Raw genomic sequence first — 19648 nt, 5'->3', positions numbered from 1 at the left:
GTAACCTATATTGATCCATGTGCCAGCATTTACAGATGGACTCAGCACGTGCAGTCCTCTTGCTATTAGGGGCTTGTGACTGCATATTGAACCGTGGCTAACCACTGAAAAAGAAGCAAATAAAGTCAGAGATCAGGCTCCTGCATGCTGGGGGGAAAAAAAAGGGCACAAAAAAGCAAAGCCCCATGTTGCTTCTCTGAGTGCACTAAATAGGAAATTAACGTGGAGAGGTAGCTGCAGGTGGCTGGTGCTGTGACCACTCTTCTATGACCAACCAGCTGCATATTTTTCAACGTTTCTAAGGCCAAAACCACGCTGCGGCTCTTGCTCTGCTCTGCAGTCCGATGGGGAGCCAGCTGGAGAGACCCCGAAGCAGAGCTCTGCCTCAATTTTACCATGGGCAGGCAGGGGGGCCAGGCTCGGGCTCAGAGCAAAGCACCCCGGGAAGTCGGATTCCCACCAGAGACAAGGAAGAGTAAGTGCTGCCTTTTTATATGCCTGGAGGTAGAACATTTTGGGCCTTGCTGCAGCAGCCGTGACAACGCCGAGGAGCGCCGCCGGCCCACGCCGGGGGCGGTGGGAGCGGGGGGCGGCCAAGATGTCCGATCAGCCCCGCACCGGCACCAGCACCGCCGGCCTCCCACACCCGGCACAAGCCGCCCGCTCGGTCACATGGAGGCGCCACTTCCTCTGCCCTTGCTTTGCCCTTAAGGCCGCCGCGGTGCCGCCGGTGCCTCGCCCCGCACGGGGCGGCTGCGGTCGGGCACCGCGTCCCCGTCTGCCCCCCCCCACCGCACACAGCCCGGCAGAGAGGCGGGGGGGCTGCGGCCGGAGAAGGGGCAGGGGCCGGCCGGCTGCCCGGCTAAAAACAGCCCTCCTAATAAAGCGATGGGGCCCGGTGTCCGCGCCCTATAAATACGCTCGGTGCGGGGCCCGCGGGCTTTGGCCGGCGCGGCTCTGCAGGGGCGCGGTGCAGCGGAGCGCAGCCAGCGCAGCGGGGCCGCCACTGCCGCCGCCGCCTCTGCCGCCAGGAGAGTCCCGGCCCCCGCACCCCGCCACCCCAGCGAGATGCCCCGGGTAGACGCGGACATCAAGCTGGACTTTAAAGATGTCCTGCTCAGACCTAAAAGGAGCAGCCTCAAAAGCAGATCAGAGGTGGGGGCATCCAAACCCAGCATGCTTCCCCCTCCCCCCCTCCCCCTTCTCAACGCCTAACTTCCTTAACCCGCCTTCCCTCCCTGCTTTATTTTTATTTCCCCGGTCTAATGCAGCAGTGCCCTCCCTGATCGAGGCGGCCTTTGCGTGGCGCGGGGATGCCGCTGCTCCCAGGAGGACGGGGCTGGGGTTGCGGAGCCCGCGGCGTGTCTCGCCGCGGCCCCGGCGCAGCCGGAGGTGGCGGGCGCTGCCAGCCGGTGTCGCGCCGTCCTCCCCCTTTCTCCTCAAGTAGAAATATAAGGGGAACTGTGGGGGATTGTTTGCTCCTGACAGGTGCCTCTGCGGCGCTGAGCAGGGGTTGACCTCCGGTTTCGGAGGGGGCGGCCGTGAACCGGCGACGCTCCAGGACAAGGGGTGTCCGGTTACCGGCACAGCAGAAGCAGGGGATGCGCCCGGCAGGCAGTGTTGCCCTCAGCCTCGGGGGCTGAGGGCGGTGCTGGTACCGAGTAACGGATGTGCTTGCTCTTATTAAAAAATAATCGCAGTAAAAACCCGCGAAGACGCTAGGGAGCGCTTCCCAGAGCGCAGGGTGCCACGGGGTGGGATCCTATCATGGAGTGCTCCCATCAAGCGGGATACTAAGGAAAACCCCATCAAACCTGGGGCGGTGGGTGCATTTCGCCCTCGCTTGGGGCTTAAGCCCCGAGAGATCTGCGGGGGCAGAGCCCGAAGGTCCCCCCGCTGTTGAGGCTGCCCGGGGCTCTCTGTTCCTGCTAGCCCGGGGCCACTGTTAGCCAGAACAGTGCTGTAGTTATTTCTCAGCAGGGATCAGGAAAAGACCTCAGGAAATCAATTCCATGAGGATCGATTGCCTCCACAAAAAAAGATGGCTGCCTCAGGATCGAAGGTGCCTTCTCGTTTACCCCACATAACCCCAAGGTTAACAAAGGATTTACTTCGACTAAAGAAGGAATTATGTTGTGTTGGGGGATGAAAAGAGGATTAAGGTTTTCTCTAGGGGACGCAGAGTTGTGAGAGAGAGAGACTGAGGTAGAAAGGGAAAGGGAATCGGGGAGACTGTGATTATTAGAGGACTGTGGCCAGGGGATTTTGAGGACAACAACTAAGCAGAACTTTTTTGCCGTTGTGAGATGTAAGATCAGAGAGGCTCTTTAAGTAGAAAGGTAATCTCTGGTGAGTAATTTTTAGTTTACAAAGAACGGTGTCCGGCTGAGTAACTGACTCCTTATCGTGTGCAATTACTGCTTATAAGGCCTGTGGGTACCTTCCAGCCATTTGTTTGGGGACCCGTGGGTCTCTCCTTAAAATTCACTGTGCTGGCCTGGCAAACAGGTGGAGCTATGCTCCACCGAGTTTGTGGCACATGGCTCCTTCAAATGCTGTGTTTTGTATATTTAGCTGTGTGCAGGCTGTGGAAAGAAGGACTGCTGGGAAGGGAAAACGATAGGAGGAACATGAGCTGCTTATGGCAGGGTTGTAACGGGTGGCTATGATGAACTGTTAAAACATTTCAGATGAGAAAAAGTGCGTGTCATGAGGGGGTCAGTGAAAACTGATGAAGGTTAAGAAATTGGACACCATCACTGAGGCTGTGGCAACAGGGATAAACAGTCTGTGAGAGCCAGATCCGAAATGGACAGCCCCAGTCTGCTTCAAAACAAGAATATAAATAAATAGTTCTGGCAGAGGAACAGAGGCAGCACACAACAGTGCCTGTTACCCAGCAAGCTGCTGCTTTGAAGCTTATATCAGCAAGTGTCTGCTTCTCTGGTGTGAATGCCTCATTTTGTGCAAGGATAGCTTTTTAAGGAGTAGGATTAAGTCAGCTTCTTAGAGAGGCGATCTTGCAGGTTTGCTGTGTTGGTACTTATTTTTGATTTCTTACACAGTCTTCATTTTCCATAGTTGCTTTCTCTTTTTGAAAAGGTACCAGAAAATTTGATGCTTGGATTCAAGTGTCAGAATTGGTTAAAACAATGACTGGAGTGGGAGAAGCATTATCTGTCTGTGGGGTCTCGGTACTCGTGGAGCCTGCTATTCTTCTCTTTGCTGGGCTTACTTCTGCAAGCTGTCCATTACGAGTTCACTAGGCAAGTGTCCTGTAGGAAGTCATTAATTTAAATTTGTAAATTCAAATAAGTCCAGGGAGCTTTAACAGAACAGTCAAGATCTTCGTACTTTCGTCTGTCAAAGGTTTAGGTAGAAGTTATAAAATACATTTAATTATTTTCTATCTAAAGAAACTTTTACTGTTGTTGTGCAATCAGAGAGTCAGAAGTTATTTTATTGTAATGTATAGATCAATAAGCTATGGATTAGCTGTTACCACCCAGGAAGGAGACAAAAAGACCATCAGAAGTGCTATTAGTTGTACTAAAGAAAACTTGTTAGACTTGTTAGCTTTTGCGGAAAAACCTAAACATATTAGGATTATTCAGTATGGAGAAGAAGCAGTTGTGGAAGATATACTAGAAGTCCATGAAGTGAGGAATAGAATGGAAAAGGTGAAACTGAGCAGTGGTTGTATATTGTCTCCCATAAAACAAAAAGAAGCACTAAATGTAATCATCAAGCAAAGGTCATAGTTTTTATACAACATATAACTCATCATTGGCATTTATTGCTATGGGGTATTGGAGAGGCTAAAGGTGTAAAAGACTAAAAAATCACAAGGCATGTTCTTGCCTCATCTTGTGAATGTCTATTTTGCTGTCTATTTTGATGTCTTTTTTTAAAACATACTCTTATTTCTTTCCTTAAACAAGTATACTTTTAAAACATACTCTCTTTAAACATACTCCTCTCTAAAGTTCCTTTGAAAAAGATGTATTTCCTTTGCAAAACTGTAATGCAGTGCTTCTGGTACTGGTATCTGTGTGGAACTGGTTGTGAGATACTCTTCTCCCCCCTTGGTTCTAGTTAATAACTTGCATTGAAAAGGAGTAAGATAAATTAAATTTTCATACTTATTTCATACCTATCTTCTTTGTACTATTTTCTAATGTTAGCTATAGCTGAAATTGCCATACGAGTGTTATGTAATCCATGATGGCTGGAGAATTTGGCCTCTCTGATAGTGAATGGGAAGAAGGGAGAATCTCCATTGAGATATATCTTAGCTTGTTCACCAAAGTGACCCTTCCCTTATGAGCTTATATAAAACGAGAACCTGATTTGCAGTGTATCACTGAGGCACCACATTCTCTGTCTTAAACAAATCAGTAACAGATCCTGGACTATATTAATCAGAATGTAGCCTGCAATATGACAATGCTCAAAATGTGTTGTAGATAAATAATCAGAATCCTATAATTTTTATATTGCTTTCTTTCTGGTGATGGATTTCAGTTTGGTTCAGGTCTCTGAATGTTCCTGGGTTAAAGCTGTAGTGAGGAGTATTGAAAACTGTGAAAGAGCCTTTATTTTCACTGCTACTAAAGAGACTAAAATAAAATCTTAGAGTTGTGCATTTCTTTTCTTTTCCGTTTTTTTTTTTCTCCCCCCCTCCCCCTTTACATCTTTTTCCCCCTTTTGCAAGATGTGAGGTAGACCAGTGGGAACTGATCTAATCTGATAATCCCTCTTGCAAATGTAAGGAACAAAATGCCTGATGTTATCATGACAATTTGGAGATGCCGAAGAAGAAATTACTTTGAAGGTGAAAGTGGATGTAGTTGTAAAACATTAACTTAGAAACTAGCAGCTTCGTGATTTAGTAAGACAAGGTATGATTGCTCATATTGTGTGGCCAGATTGCTGGTAACCATGACCAAAAGTAAGAGCATGCTTTATTATATTGTCATTTACATTCAAGACTGGGACAAAGTCCTCTGTGAGAGAGGGAGTTGTAGTTCTGACTTGTGTGGAGTTAGAACTTCAACTTGGGTTTCTCAGGCAGCCAAACAAACAGCTGATTTTACTTCTGTATACAACAATCGACAGTCCTCATTGTCCTTTCTTTCCTTTCCAAGCACTTCTGCCTTGTTTCTTTTTTTATTATTATTTTTATTTTGATTCTCTTTTTCATAAGAAAGAACTCTGTTTAACAGAGAAAACATTTTATATTTGCTTTCATATTTGGAAGGCAGAATTTGTAAGAAAATAATTTAAGTGATGTAATAGTGGAATGAAAGGAACAGGAGATGTGAGGAAAATCAAGCAGCTGTGTCTAAACTTGCTGTATCTGAAATTTGTGGCAAAATTCCCGTTAGATTGCAATCAGTTTCTTAAAAGAATGTGTGTCTGTTCATTGCAGGTTGACCTCACGCGCACCTTCACCTTCCGCAACTCCAAGCAGACGTACACGGGAATTCCCATTATAGTGGCAAACATGGACACTGTGGGGACATTTGAAATGGCCGTGGTTATGGCAAAAGTAAGTCTTGACTCTCATTTCTGCAACAGTTGGGAAGCAGCTGGGTGGCAGTGAGCAGCCTTTTTTAACTTTTAGCTAAGTTTGTTGGAAAACAGGGGGGTATGAGTTTAAAATTCAGAATAGGAAAAGGCAGCTGTACTTTTACAGCAACACAGTTACCACAAACAGGGCTTCTGCTATAAGATAGTTTCAGTGGAGATGCCTCCATGCTGGGAAACTTCCATCTTGGATGTAGCTCAGCTTCAGGTGGATCTTCTAGAGCTTAGTATCTGAGGTCTATTTGTGCTCCCTGCCAGGAAAAAAAAAAAGTTGACAGGTTTTGAAAGTGTAGTTTATTGGATAAAGCTGTAGCAGTTTCTAAGTTAATTAGCCTCTGGCACATTCAAAATACTGATGATAGCTTCATGAAACACATCATAAACCTGATTCTGAAAGGTTGGTCAAGTATACCAAGTTACCTTTGAGAAGGTGTTTGGAGTTGCATGATCTGTTATTCACTCTTACTGTTTCTTTCAAGCAGGATGAGCCTGTACTTAAAGGGGGAATTTCTAATGCCTTATTTTGCAGCTGAGGGAAAGATGACTAACTTGGACATTAATATCAGTTTTCTTGTTTTTTGCTAGCATGCAATGTTCACTGCAATTCACAAGCATTATTCTCTGGAAGAATGGAAACTGTTTGCTGCCAATCACCCAGAATGCCTTGAGGTACATTTTTGTACTGTAAATTATTATGGTTTATTGCTTTGTTCTGAACTCACATACACTGGAGTCTCTTGGGAATACTGTTGTCAAGTGAGGTTTTGGGGAATGAAGATATTTGCTGTTCTTAAATTCATGAAGGGAAGTGGCTTGTCCTGATTTAAAAAGAATAGCTATGTGAGTCCATTATGAAAGTGCTTATATTAAGATGTGAAAAAGCAAAGTTTATGTATGCCTGGAATGGAAACAGAGAAGTATCCTGAACAAAGAAGAAGGAAATACTTGGGAGTAGGTCTAACTGCTGTGGCTTCTGTTGCTGTTTGGAGTGTGGTACTGCACAAATGTGAACAAGTTTGAGCAACCCAGCCACAAGCTGGCCCTGCAAACCCTTGTGCTGGGCAGAGTCTTTGCTGTCAGGTGTGCAAGTGAACCTGGAGCCTGTGGACTGGAGGGGCCCAGGTGCTGGAAGTTGTCAGAACATATGTGTCTTCCACTTACCTCCTTGTGCTAGAGTTCATTCTGTGCTACTACTGGCTGTGTTACCCCACTTGTTCACAGGGTCCTAGCCTAAGCTATTAGAGAGAACAGGTAAATTTATTTACTATATTTAAACATTGACTTAAGTTCTGACTTCTTCATATCCAGATTTCTTCTGTGTTCTTCTGTACCAGGAGAGGCAGTATAAGAGTATGCCTGGCTGTCTCTCCTTCTCCTCAGAGTTCAGTGCAGTTTTGAATCCTTTTCTGTACTGAAAAGAATATCACACAACTGTATTCTGTCTTTACCTGTGGCACATTTTAGAATTATATTATAGAGGCTATTGATTACAGGATTGTCTGAAAGCGAGCCTAGCACTTAGCTGAGTCTGGATTACTTACATACCACTATAGGGTAGAAAGCGGTCCCACGAATGTCATGTGTCTGAATGCTGTCTAACTTAACTTATTTGTGGTTCATAATGACTGGAGTAGGATCTCCTAGTGATTAAATACTGACTTGCTCTGTGACCTTGGATTTCTGCTGAGGTTTTGTGGGCCAACAGCTGTGGAAATTATTCTTCTTTTGGAAAGGACTCATAGGAAGACAAAGGAAGAATCAATCTGCTTGTTTTCAGTGGTAGCTGACCCTGCTTGAGAAAGGGGATTGGACTGCACAATCTCCAGAAGTCCCTTCCAAACAAAACTATGCTGTGTTTCTGTAGATCAAAGGAGTGCTTGGTGAACTTAAAGACACAGATTTTACTCTCTCGACAGTACCCCAAATTTTGCCACTCTGATTTTCTGTAAATATACTGAGTTAGGGCTTCTTCCGTGTTTGTTTAATATGAGCATGGCTGAACCTTCGTTCACCTCAGCTGATTATATAACAATCAACTTGTTAATGAAAAGCTGATAAAATGCTAATTTCCTTTTATTGTATATACTTTAAACAAAACAGAAATAACACGTTGATATTCCCAGAAAGATATTTATTTCATATTATATACTGTGAGTTTCACTAGTTTCTATGACTATGCAGAAAAAGGCATATGAACTGTGTCTGTTTATCCCAGTTTTTGCAACCTACTACTCCATTTTGTTCTCCCTGTCTTTTTCTAGCATGTAGCAGCAAGCTCAGGTAGTGGAAAAGCTGATTTGGACAAGTTAAAAAGTATTCTAGAGGCCATTCCACTTATCAGATACATCTGCCTGGATGTGGCAAACGGCTATTCAGAGCACTTTGTGGAGTTTGTGAAGTGTGTCCGTGCCCTGTTCCCACATCACACCATTATGGTAAGTGTGTAGAAGGGGTGGAAGGAATGTGTGTGTTTGTGAATTCTGTCCAGGAACAGGGCCCAGAGTTTGACTGGTAGGCATCAGAAGCTAGAAAAGGAAGGAAGGATGTTTCATAATGAGTTGGCATTGTCCATCTTCCATTGCTGATAATTTCTGTGGGAATTATCGGTGTGTGCTCTGATACAGCAGTCTGATGTGGGCATCGCAGGCTGCGTGGATCCAGTTTTTTCCCTGCTCGTGTCCTCCTTCCCACACCAGATGAGACCTCTAACCATAAAGTGTGTAGGTTTATTTTGGTGATTCCAAGCAGAGGTTTGCTGTGGGAATATGCCAATGGTTCTGGCCAATTGAGGTCAATGATTGTTTTTGTCTGTTATATCACTATGAAGACAGCTGAATGTAGACTGATCCTTGCCCATGATAAGAATCGTAGGGGTGTTGTGCAGTTGTGAATGGGATTGTCAGAGAGTAAAATGGTCAGTGCTGGGGCTTTTCATGTGCTTTCTGTGACATTATATCCCATCTCAGTGCTAATGCCATGCTTCCTTCAGCCCTTTTGCACTAGGAGTAGTGTGTTTGCATTGACATGGAACTCCTTGCAGCAGAGTGCTACTGCTTCTCTCCCAGGGCCCTTAAAGAAATGTGCCTGAATTTGGTTCCTTGAGAATAGCAGAAATTCTCAAACAAGCAGCAGATTCGTAATGAGGCTACCAGCCTTTCTTCAAGCCAGCACAGCAAAAAATCCTGTGTTTAGGCAACATTTTCTCACTTTTCCATGCCAGACACAAAGCTGCATGTAAAGTAAATTGAAGTAAAAATCGTCATAAATGCACACTGTGCCTTGGGTTAATAGGGAATGACATGCTCCAGCAGCTCAGGGGAGACCACGTTCTTTCTCCCATATTGAAGGAAGGCAGTGTTCTTGCCTCTGAATGATGGTGGCATTGGAAAATGGAAGTAGGCTAGAATACCTGTTGGATTCTGGGTTATCATAGGCTAATGAATAGGCATCCTTCAAAGTTACCAAGAGACACATTTTGGTATGCACTCATGGCTTTGGGCGTCCATTTCCCATGTCTTTGGAGAGAGATTTTGGAACTACGAAGTGATAGATATGCGCTTTTTGAGCTTCCTGCTTCATGTTCACTGCAGTGAGGCAAGAGTCTGTTTCCTTGCTTTGGATCTGAAGTATTTTCCTCTGTGGCATGATTACTCCAGAGTCTTTGACTTGAAGAGTTGTGGGAGGGAGCTTAAACCACATAGTTTAAAAAAAAAGATCTTCGCTATGAGCAGTGGAAAGAAAATTGTGTGTCATGCCCTCCTCCACCTCCCCACGGACTGCTGACTCTGCCGACTGAGAATGGAACTCCACCGAGATGAATTGCCCAGAAGACACAGGAGGTCAATGTCAAAGTCAGGTATCAAGCCCAGATTTTAGACCAGAGTTCTTAAGCCAGTCTCATCCACCTCCCATGTCTGTTCAACTGCCTTCCTAGTGTCTCTGCTTCTGTGACTAAGGTTATTGATACTTCGGGTCTCATCGTCCTGAGAGCACCACCTGCTTGAACACATACACAGCCCTGACCTGTTCAGTTGCTTTATCTGATTGTAGTTCCTTTCTCTGAGCATGGTTTAATATGGCTTATGTTTTTCATCTGCATAGCAATAATTTCCACTCCTACAAGCATACTAACCAACTTGAGGTGTTCAAAAATCTTCAGTTTTCCAAAGCCACCAGAGTCTGTGCAGTCCCTGAAAGCCTGTGATTCAACTAGGGATGGACATCTCTACCCTACCTCCAAATGACTTGACTTTAAAAGCTATTCCTGGCTGAAATACAGGAGCTGGTCTAGGCTCCCTTTTGTGATACTCTGGAAGACATGTCCTGCTGCTACCTGTTGTGACTGATGTCTCTGTGCTATGCCTGCAGTATGTTCTCTGCTGTTGTGGCTTTCAAACAAAAGGATTAGCAGTTAAATAGGAGATATAAAAATAAAGAAGCTTTCTCATAGCTGAAAGTGATCTCCAGGACCTTGTAGGCTGTCTTGTTTGCTTTCCTCAGCATGACCATTCATTCCACAGTCAGCTGCAATGCAATACATAACAGTAACTCAATCCTGGGTCTCACGGAATGTGTGTTCCCAGGGGCCATGTAATGGGTTCAGCTCTGAGGTTGAAAGGTGATGTGCAAAGCAGCTGTGGTTAATGTGGCCAATACTCCAGTGCAGATGGTGGATGTCTCTTGTGTAACAACCTTTCAGATGCATGTTTTTGTCTTTTTAAACACTGGTTTTGCTAATCACATTGCCTTATTTTCTTCTGCCTGGCTCTGACACAAAGTTTTTTCATTCCTGCATTTTGTACTAATTTACAAAGAAGATCAGTTTCTCCATGGAACAGAAAGGGAAGGGAAGACAAATGGGCACAAAGGTACAACATGACTTGCCTTAAGTCACTCATTATATTGAGAATGGGGGAAGAAGCAAGTCTTCTGACTGTCTCCCAAATGCAGGACTGCCTCCAAGAATCAGGAGTAATGGTCCGTTGGGGAGTTTTGCTGTTGCACATTGTCGTGTGCATCAATTGTGCCCACTTGCTGAAGTCTAAAGAAAAATTTCATTCAACATTCATGATGGAGAATCGGAGCCAGAGCCTTTATATTACAGGAAACAGAGTCCTTATTTAGTAGTGTAATTGTAGATGTTAGGGTTATTCCATCTCACTGAAATTTGGTTTAGAAAGCTAAGAGTTTTTTGCCAGCAAGGTTTGCCAAGTTTTTTTCCAGAAGTTTTCTTTTTGTAGTGTTTTCTGTTCTTTTTACAGAAGAAAGCCCGAGGGAAGCAGGGAGTGTGGCAGGAAGAAGGCGGCTGGGGCAGGAGCATACTTGCAGATACAGTAGCACCAAAAAGATATGGGCCAGAGAAGGATGAAAGCAGAACAGCAAAAGCAGCAGCAGAGGGAAACAGCAGGAGCCAGAAACTGTTGCTCCCCCTTGGAGTCAGTAGAAGAACTTCTCAGGGCCTTAGTGGAGACAGAATTCAGTCAGAGAAAGCCATGCAGGCTGCTCCCAGTTTCTCTGGAACATGCAGCAGAGTAAATCCAGTCACGGCATGTCCACCAGGGCTGGAGTCTCAGAACAGGGGCCAGGTGGGATCCCAGGGTAGGGGACAATGATGCTGCTGAGCCTGTCTTGGATCCATTACAATACTGCATGCAAACACCCACCAAGTATGGCTCAGCCTCACAAAGGGCATCATCCCTCCATCTGATGGTAAAGCACCCCTTGCTTTGGTGGGTGGTAAGTGTCCTTTGGCCGTCTTCCTGATAGTGTGGAGGCACAGACTGTGCTTTCCTCTAGGATACAAGAAGAAAGTTTGAGAACTGTTGTCACAGACACTTCTCCCCAGCTTGATCCATTGCCATTTGCCAGCAGCTTTCAATCAGTGCAGCAGTGTTCCTGTCTTAGTCAGTATGAGTCGATATTTATAGCAGGCTTTTATGAGGCACAGTATCAAATGCCTGACTGAAATTCAGAGGCTCTGCCCTACTATGTTCACTGATTTTGTATCCCTGTCGGAGAAGCCGTAGTCTTTATAATCCTGTTAGGTGAAATCTTGATCTCATTAAAGTCAGTAGGGAAACTCCCTATGACTTTTCTGAGGCTGGGATTTCCCTCAGGACTGACCCACAGTTCAGTCATCCTGGATAGTGCTGGAATGATCTAGGGTGGCACTCACATGAAACCTCACACTGAGTGATGGTACATCTGAATGTCACCCTGATTGTATAGGAACAGGCCCACAGCCAGGGTAATTTCTTGTAGCCCCTAACAAGTGACCCCACTGAAGGCATGGCGCTTTACCTGACTTTTGGTTGTTGCTGGTGCTGTTATTTTACTGACAGGGTAGCAAAGTTAGATTAGCAGTGAGGTAATTACTGGGTTATATCTCTTTAAAGAAAGCCAGTTCTGCAGCAGATTAGAAATGCATTGGTACGTGGACTCATCATTAAGATGAGCATGGTTTTCAGTATACACAAAATATATATACAGTGGTTGCACCAATTGCTATGTTCCCTGACTACTTGTGCAAATATACTACAAAATGCATTGTCTGTAGTGACTTCTTTGTACAAGTTCCAATTGCTTTACTTGCTTTATATTCTTAGTTAATTTTAAGAGGGTTTCATCTCTGTAGTCTAGTCTTTTTATATTGACCTTTTCAGATCTTTTTTCAGTTCAAGTATTCTGGCCTTACCTTGAAGATGTAAAAGGGCGAAGGCCCTTTTGCCTTTATTCACTGTCGTACTAGCATGAGTGGTAAACCAAGCATTGGTTTCAGTGAAAGCAGAGTTCAGCTGGATGTGAGAAAACAGCTTTCACTGTTCTTCAGCTCTTCACAGATAGCCGTGCCTCTGTTGCAGTGGTCTTTTTGTGCTCTTTGAGGTCTACAAAAGGTACTAAAAGAAGCAAGCCTGTAATTGGCAGGTTGAAGTCTGCTATGTAGAGCTCCACGTCTTCCTTGAAAATTTGTTAAGGATCTGCAGATTCAGAAAGACAGAAATCACTAATGTGTGTACATGCATTCCAGGAAAAAATGTATGCTAGGGACATAAGTGCTTTTCCCTGCTAGGATGAGCATTTTGAATCAACATATGCAGTTCCAACATTCTCTAGCAGTAACTTAACAGTAAACGTCTGGTTAACATTTCTAAAGAGACAGTTTGACAGCCCTCTACGCTCTGCTAATAAGAAGACACTGCTGTTTAAGTTAAATACATATTTGATCCCAAATCGCATGGAATACGTACTCATTCCTGTTTATGCATCACTTTTGCACGTACTCCAGTATTTCAGCAAGTTTTAATGTGCTGTTTGTGGTACAGCACAGGGAGTCATCTGCCTTCCAGATGTAAACTGCTTCCTTAATGCTGTAGGCAGCATGCTCTCCATCACCCCACCTTGGAGGGTACAGCACTTAGTATAACAAATTACCACTGAGTAGAAAGGAAGCAGCACTTAGCTAGAGACACTGTACCTATTTTATATTTTTTATTTCCTGACTCTTCTATTTTATTTTATTTTTAATCAATACCATGCTGGTTTGAGCAAAGTTAAGTGTTCCTGTGTCATAGACCACAAATTGCTGCCTTACAGTATCATTGTTTTTTTAAGTGCTTCAGGTGGTAGCTTGTCAGCTGTTTCAGGCTAATAAAAGGGGGAAGTAAAATTCAGTAAAAATAAATAAGTGGTGAAATAGGAGCCAAAAATCAGTAAGTGGAGAATAAGCCTCACCCAGCATTCCCTGGGTAGCTCCTGTTGACTTCAGCAGGAGTTTAGTTTCAATAAAACTAAGAAAATACTAAGTAAGGATTTTAGGATTTATCTCCTACTCTGCCCATATCACTGCTTCTACAAACACTTGCTAAGTCCTGTAGTAACATCTCTAGGTCCTAAATTCAGATCTCCACAAATGAATAGCCCATTTTGGTACAAGTGCAAAACAAGAGATGTGAGCAACCGGGCTCCTGTTTCAGGCAGATTTATTTTGTGCAGTTTTTCTAGTTAGGAACATGCTGTAGACATGAGACAAGCCACAGAGCTGAAATTGAAACCAAACTTGTTTTACACATGTCTGATGGGATGATGGGCCTCATGGAATTCATCCCAGAGTACTGAAGGAGCTAGGAGTTATTTGAGCAGGACCCCTCTCAATCACCTACCAAAGGTTTTGGGAGTCTGGGGAGATTTCTGCTGACCAAAAGCTAGCCAACATTCTTCCAGTTTACAAGATGGGTATGAGGCAGGACCCAGGAAGCCAAACACTGAGAGGTGTGGGGCATTGGCCATCTCCCTAGGAAGCCTATTCCGGTGTTTGTCCACCCTTTCAGTTAAGAACTGATTCCTCATGTCAAGTCTGAACCTCCTCTGAGGAACACAGCTTTGAGCCATTCACATCTATCCTGTCACTGGATCCCAGGGAGAAGTCACCATCTCCCTCTGCACTTCCCCTCCTCAGGAAGCTGTAGTGAGCAATGAGGTCACCCCTTAGGCACCTTCTCTGCAAGCTAGACAAACCCAGTGTCCTCATCCACTCCTCACAGGATGTACCTTCCAGCCCTGTCACCTTGTCGCCAGTTTTGTTACCCTCCTCTGGCACATTTAAAGCCTTTCACATCCTTCTTAAATTGTGGGGTGCAATTTACAGGATTGCATTCCCATACAGTGTTCCCTCAGAGTACGGGAATGCAATTAGTACAGCTAGAGTGAGTCATTTCAGGATGTGCTATGTCAGCATTCATTTGCTTTATGCAGCCCTTTGCAGAGAGGAGAGCATGGTCTGAAAATGTACTGGCTAACGGTATGTTTTCAAGCATAACTCAAAGCATAGGTTTTAGCTCATAAATCCTCTTTGAATAGGATTCAAATGTCATTTGAAATCTTTGCTCCTTGAAGACTGTCTTTTTCCTGAAAGTCCTTTGGACAGAGGACACTCCTGGCAAGGGAATTAATCTCTAGCTTCACTCTGACTGCTGATCCATCAGATCCACATTTGGACACATGAAAGGGCCTGTGTTGTCTCACTGTGCTTGCATCAAAATGTTTCTTTAACTGAATAGACATAGACTGGTAGCTTTCTGCACTTATTACACCAGTTTTGCAAGCTAATTAACAAATGTGTGCTAAAAGGTTGTTTCAAGGAAAAAAAGTTCCTTTGTATATGAATAATGTCATCAGTAATTTCATTGCACTGACATTCTCAGGTGTTTTCAGATGGATGTATAAAAAGCAAAATCCTCAGTCCCTACAGGCATGTAGGCAGGGACTCTGAAAAAGAGACAGTTGCCTTTTAGTATTGGCTACCTGGCCAGCCAGCTCCTTACTGACAGCACGATTAGTACCCTTCCTCTTTACTAAATACTTGCAGAATTAATTTAAAATCCTGGTGACCTGCATTCACACTGCTGGAGAGTAAGACAGCCCCACAGGCAGCAGTGCCATGAACTGTATTGCACTGACCCACCAGTGTTTCAGCTTTTGAAGCTTTTTCAATGTCTGGGCCGATTTGGCATTTTCATCAAGGAAACATCCCAAGTGGAAGCTCAGTTAATGCCATTTGTGGTTATTTCCTTTCCTAGGAGGAAACACCCATTTCTAAAGTGACTAGGTTGACACCATTAGCTTCATGTTCATCCAGCTTATCCAGCCAGTGAAGGGGTAGATCTGCTGGTTGCGACTGTGTGGAGCTGGACTCCAGCAGTCTTCTGATGGGTGAAAGCCTCATTAACACGTCTCAGGCTTGAGCATTCATGCTTTGATGTCAGAAAGAGTGACATTCAGTCAGGTCTTTTGAATTTAGACTGCCGAAAACCATTGTTCAAGAAATGTAGGTTTCTTTGTTGTGACATCCCACTTGTCTACCTCATATTCTGGATTTCACAGCATCCATGGACCAGGAAGATCTATATCTCATGGTGTATTACTACATAACAGGTAACACAATGTCAGTGCCATGAGTTTCTGCTACAGTTTGGAAACACTGGAGTAGGTCAATGTTCCTGGAAGCATGAGTAGATCACAAGGTGACTATGACCCACCAGTGTGACACGGGCAGATGTGTTCCTGTGTGTCAGGCAAGATACTTCCATAGAAAAGGCAAGCGTTGTGCAAAGCTCTGGTGAGATCTCACCTGTACCCCTGTGGACAGTTCTCATTCCTCAGGTCAGTCTGGTATGAAGGCAAACAAAGACTAAGCAGTTGATTAGGTACAGGGAGAGCCTATAAAAGAAGAAGATTAGTAGAAGAAGCAAGACAAAGGCTGAGAGGGCTGCCATCTCTTTCAACAAATGTATCAAGGATGCAGGCCAAAGGAGGAAAAGAGCTATTGAAGTGCAAGGAAAAATATGGTAAAGAACACAAACCAATTCAGAACTTCTTTCAAAGAAGAAGATGTCAGCCTAGACAGGATGCTTTCTGTATCTCTGCAAAGTTCATGCACAGAGAGCCAAACCCTTTTTATCACTTCTGGCATCACCATAACCAAATGAATATATGTGGTATAAATGGTGTTATTTACATAGTCTACATATGCATACCAATTTTGGCACTAATGTACAAAATTACAGGAATAGTATCTTACTTACTCTTTCAGTACACAAAATACTCAATCCTAAAGGAAAAAGAGATTTTCCAGGATTTTAAACAAGATCTGAACATTTTCCCACAAAGTGAGGTAGGCAAATGGCATAGAGGGCTACAGGCTGTTCAGGAGAGATAAACAGGGCAAGAGAGGTGGACTGGTTGCACTGTATATAAGGGAGAAGTATAGCCTGTATGGTTAGGGATGATGTGGCTGAGAGCCTCTGTGTGAGGACTAGAGGGAGGGACGACAAAGTGGATGTCCTAATGGGATCCTAAGGATCAGGGTTTACTGGAGCAATCATTGAATTTGTTTGACTTGAGAATTTACCTGTATGATTGGTTTAATCTCTGTGGTGTGTGCAATGAGCAGTATGGTGAACTATATTCTTCCTTACTCTGTACAGTTAAACTTGTGAAAGCTCTGAATAAAACTTTACGTTATTGTCATTAATCTTCACTGCAGAAGTCCTGAAATCTCCTGTACATGTGATCTTGTTCCTTCTGTCTAGGCAGGCAATGTAGTGACAGGAGAGATGGTAGAAGAACTTATTCTTTCCGGAGCAGATATTATTAAAGTGGGTATTGGACCAGGTAAGTCAAATAAGGGTGATTTTTGGTAACAGTTGGAGGAGTTTTCTGGATGGAACCAATGTATAATACTGTTTTCTTGCTTGTTAGAATGCCTAGATCCACTCAGGTCAATAAAACACCAGTGCTCTTGCACAGAATATATTTAAGAAATACATGGATAGGGTGCTAGTGTTTTGTACTGCAAAGTGTTACATATTGCACCTTCAGTCAGTGAAGATGCTTATTATTGGAAGCACTGAGCTGTCTGAGCTCCTGACGTTATCACTGATAATACATGTTGTGTTTAGGAACACTTTTCTAGCCTGTTGAAAAGAGGCTGTCATCCCAGCCAAAGCTCAAAGGATACTGTGTTTAGGTATCCACTTCTATCAAGGAAAGATGGGTTTCTAAATAGTTTTATGATTTGTATTCTGTGAAGCTGAGGTTGCCCATCTTGTCAGTGTCTTCAAAGATGAAATGGCATTAATTGTAAAGTATGGATAACATTGCCTCTACCTGTTATTATTGCCTGGGAGCTAAAATTTACATTAATGCACTTATGTGCTATCTATCACTCTAACATTCTCGTGGATAAATGAGGGACCCTAAACTTCTTATAGTGTTTTTCCTATCTTCTCTTCCCTAATATTGTATTCTGGCATACACTGCTATATTCTTTCCTTTGTTTTTTTTCCCCTTCCCGTGCCTTTCTTCATGTGTTTCTTCATAGACTGCAGCTGGAGTCACCATATGTGGGCTAGATTTTAAAGTGGCTAACACAAATGCCACTGACAGTATAGCCAGTGCAGTGCAGACAGATTGTTTACTCTGCAATGCCAAATAGTTCTGGTCCATGAATGGATAACTTGAGCAGATAAAATCATGTAATAAAGGTTGCAGTTTTGCCTGGGAAGACAGCAAACAATAAGTACTGCAAAACACATGATGAATAAACAATGGAGATGTCATGGTGTAATTGTCACAGGCAAATTTAGATTTAAAAGAAGCATAATTATAGTTTGTAGCCTCAAACACAGCAATATGAGTAAATGCCATATAATTCTCCCTGAAGATCTTCCTGAACAGGTCTCTACAAGTTGACTACCCAAACCCACAAGTAACAAATGTTCCTCCCTCAGGTCTTGAGGCTCTTTTCCAGATAATGGTCCATCCTGTTGAAAATGGCAGTGATTTATCATAACGCATTACATACACTATAAAGTACATGCCCTGTGGAGACTATAGTGAAACTAATTTTCTTCCTACTTTGCAGGAATTCTTCTCACTGTTTTCACTTTGTCAGTTCTTTGCAGAATGTTTGGGAACTTTTACTTTACTGGTAGCTTGAGTATACGTGGATATCAGCTGGGTGAAGGGATCCAGATTTACTGCATTTGGTTTAGAATCTGATTTTAAATTCTTGTTACTCTAAATTATAGGACCTAGGCTGGCAAAAAGCAGTCCTCATTTTGACTCTTAATTTGAGGAGAAAAATAGAGAAGGTATTCCAAAAGATCTATAGCCATGTTACTGCTTTCTGATGACTACTTATCTCACTTTATAAATGCTATATGCTGAGGGTTTTTTATATTCCCAAATACAACCAAATATTTCTGCTTTAAGTATTAGCCAAAAGAGGAGTTTCTCTCCCTTGAGGAAAATCATCATTAAAAACAAAAAAAAAGAGAAGTACAGATTTTCCTTGAGAATTATTTTTACAAACATGTAGAAAAGAGAGAGAAATATTTATTGGAAGAAATACACGAGTATTAAATGTTGCTGCCGAGTCTCATGGGTTGTGACTCTGGTCCTTTTGCCCCATTCCCTACAGGCTCCTCTGTCAGATTTACTTTCTTGTGATGCAGTAATTCCCTCACTAAGAAGCATTACCGATGAGACCTAAACTGGGACTTGCCCTGGAGAAGAAAGGGGGATATTGGTCTCCTCAATCACAGCTCCCGTGAAGTGGTATTGATAGCATTTCAAAATTCAAGTTCCTCTGTGTGTTCCTTTTATCTGTGAGAAACCAGCATTGGCAACAGTGACTTCTTGAGAGAAAAACAATACCGGTAGAAACACATTTTTTCTGTATCTCTTGTGTCATCCTAATGGGCTGTGTTTATTCCTCTCATTCTCTTGTCTAGGTTCTGTATGTACCACTCGGATTAAGACAGGGGTGGGCTATCCACAGCTAAGTGCTGTTATTGAGTGTGCAGACTCAGCACATGGCTTGAAAGGACATATCATCTCTGTAAGTAACTATCATCTACTCTCAGATTCCCACAGTGCAAATCGTTGTGGAATAGGAGAATCAGACAGTCTAGTACCTTGCATGTTAAAAGGCTATGCTGTCCAGTTGATCCCTGCAGTAGCTCCTAGGATAGTCAGTGGTGATCTAGATGTAAAGAAACTGACTCCCTTTAATGTTAAAAAGACGTGGTCACCTCACTCCTGTTTGTGCCTTTGGAAATCTGCTTCTTGCTCTCTGAACAGAGTAAACTGTTATTGGAACAAAATAGGATGCTCGATAGTGTTTTCACATTGAAGCAAAGAGTAATTCCTATGAAAGATTTCTGAAAAAGGAGTGGAATGTAAACATGGCTTTCCCCAGAGAGTGGGACTGAGGGGCAGGCAGGCAATAGAGGGAATTACAAGGTAAAATGATATGAGCCCATCTGTGGCCTAGTTGGATTGATTCAGATGGCATCCTCACAGAGCTCTCTGTACAGGTACAGGAGTGTTTGACGTGGCTCTTTTGAGCACAGCTGGCACGTGAGCCTCTTACGTTCTCACATAAGCTCTGGGGAAATAACAAGCCTGTGGAGAAAATAGAGCACTGTCTGTACTGCCTGCTAATGGCAGTTCCCACTCTACCAGCAAGACCAGATTCACCTCACACAGAAAAAGTAAA

General features: G+C 43.5%; 1 protein-coding gene across 6 annotated transcripts in view; it reads left to right on the top strand.

Annotated features, from left to right (window-relative positions):
• Positions 1–265: 265 nt before the first annotated feature.
• Positions 266–19648, top strand: part of GMPR (guanosine monophosphate reductase) — a 43673-nt gene continuing 24290 nt past the window's right edge. For 2 of the 6 annotated variants that reach the window (XR_003529483.1, XR_003529484.1), the window contains exons 1-6: positions 930–1155; positions 5432–5551; positions 6175–6258; positions 7851–8024; positions 16677–16758; positions 18882–18988. Coding sequence is in view for 3 of the 6 variants with exons in the window: in XM_027654158.1 (XP_027509959.1) it covers positions 1069–1155; positions 5432–5551; positions 6175–6258; positions 7851–8024; positions 16677–16758; positions 18882–18988 (654 nt within the window). In the remaining 3 variants the exon portion in view is untranslated. Of the gene's footprint in view, positions 476–929; positions 1156–5431; positions 5552–6174; positions 6259–7850; positions 8025–16676; positions 16759–18881; positions 18989–19648 lie in introns of those variants that run through there. The other 4 variants (XM_027654159.1, XR_003529485.1, XM_027654158.1 and 1 more) reach the window with 4 other exon arrangements.

Source organism: Corapipo altera, unplaced genomic scaffold (assembly GCF_003945725.1).
Source record: "Corapipo altera isolate COAL_440 unplaced genomic scaffold, ASM394572v1 60, whole genome shotgun sequence".
NCBI lineage: Eukaryota > Metazoa > Chordata > Aves > Passeriformes > Pipridae > Corapipo > Corapipo altera.
This window is presented reverse-complemented; position numbering and strand designations above follow the sequence as displayed.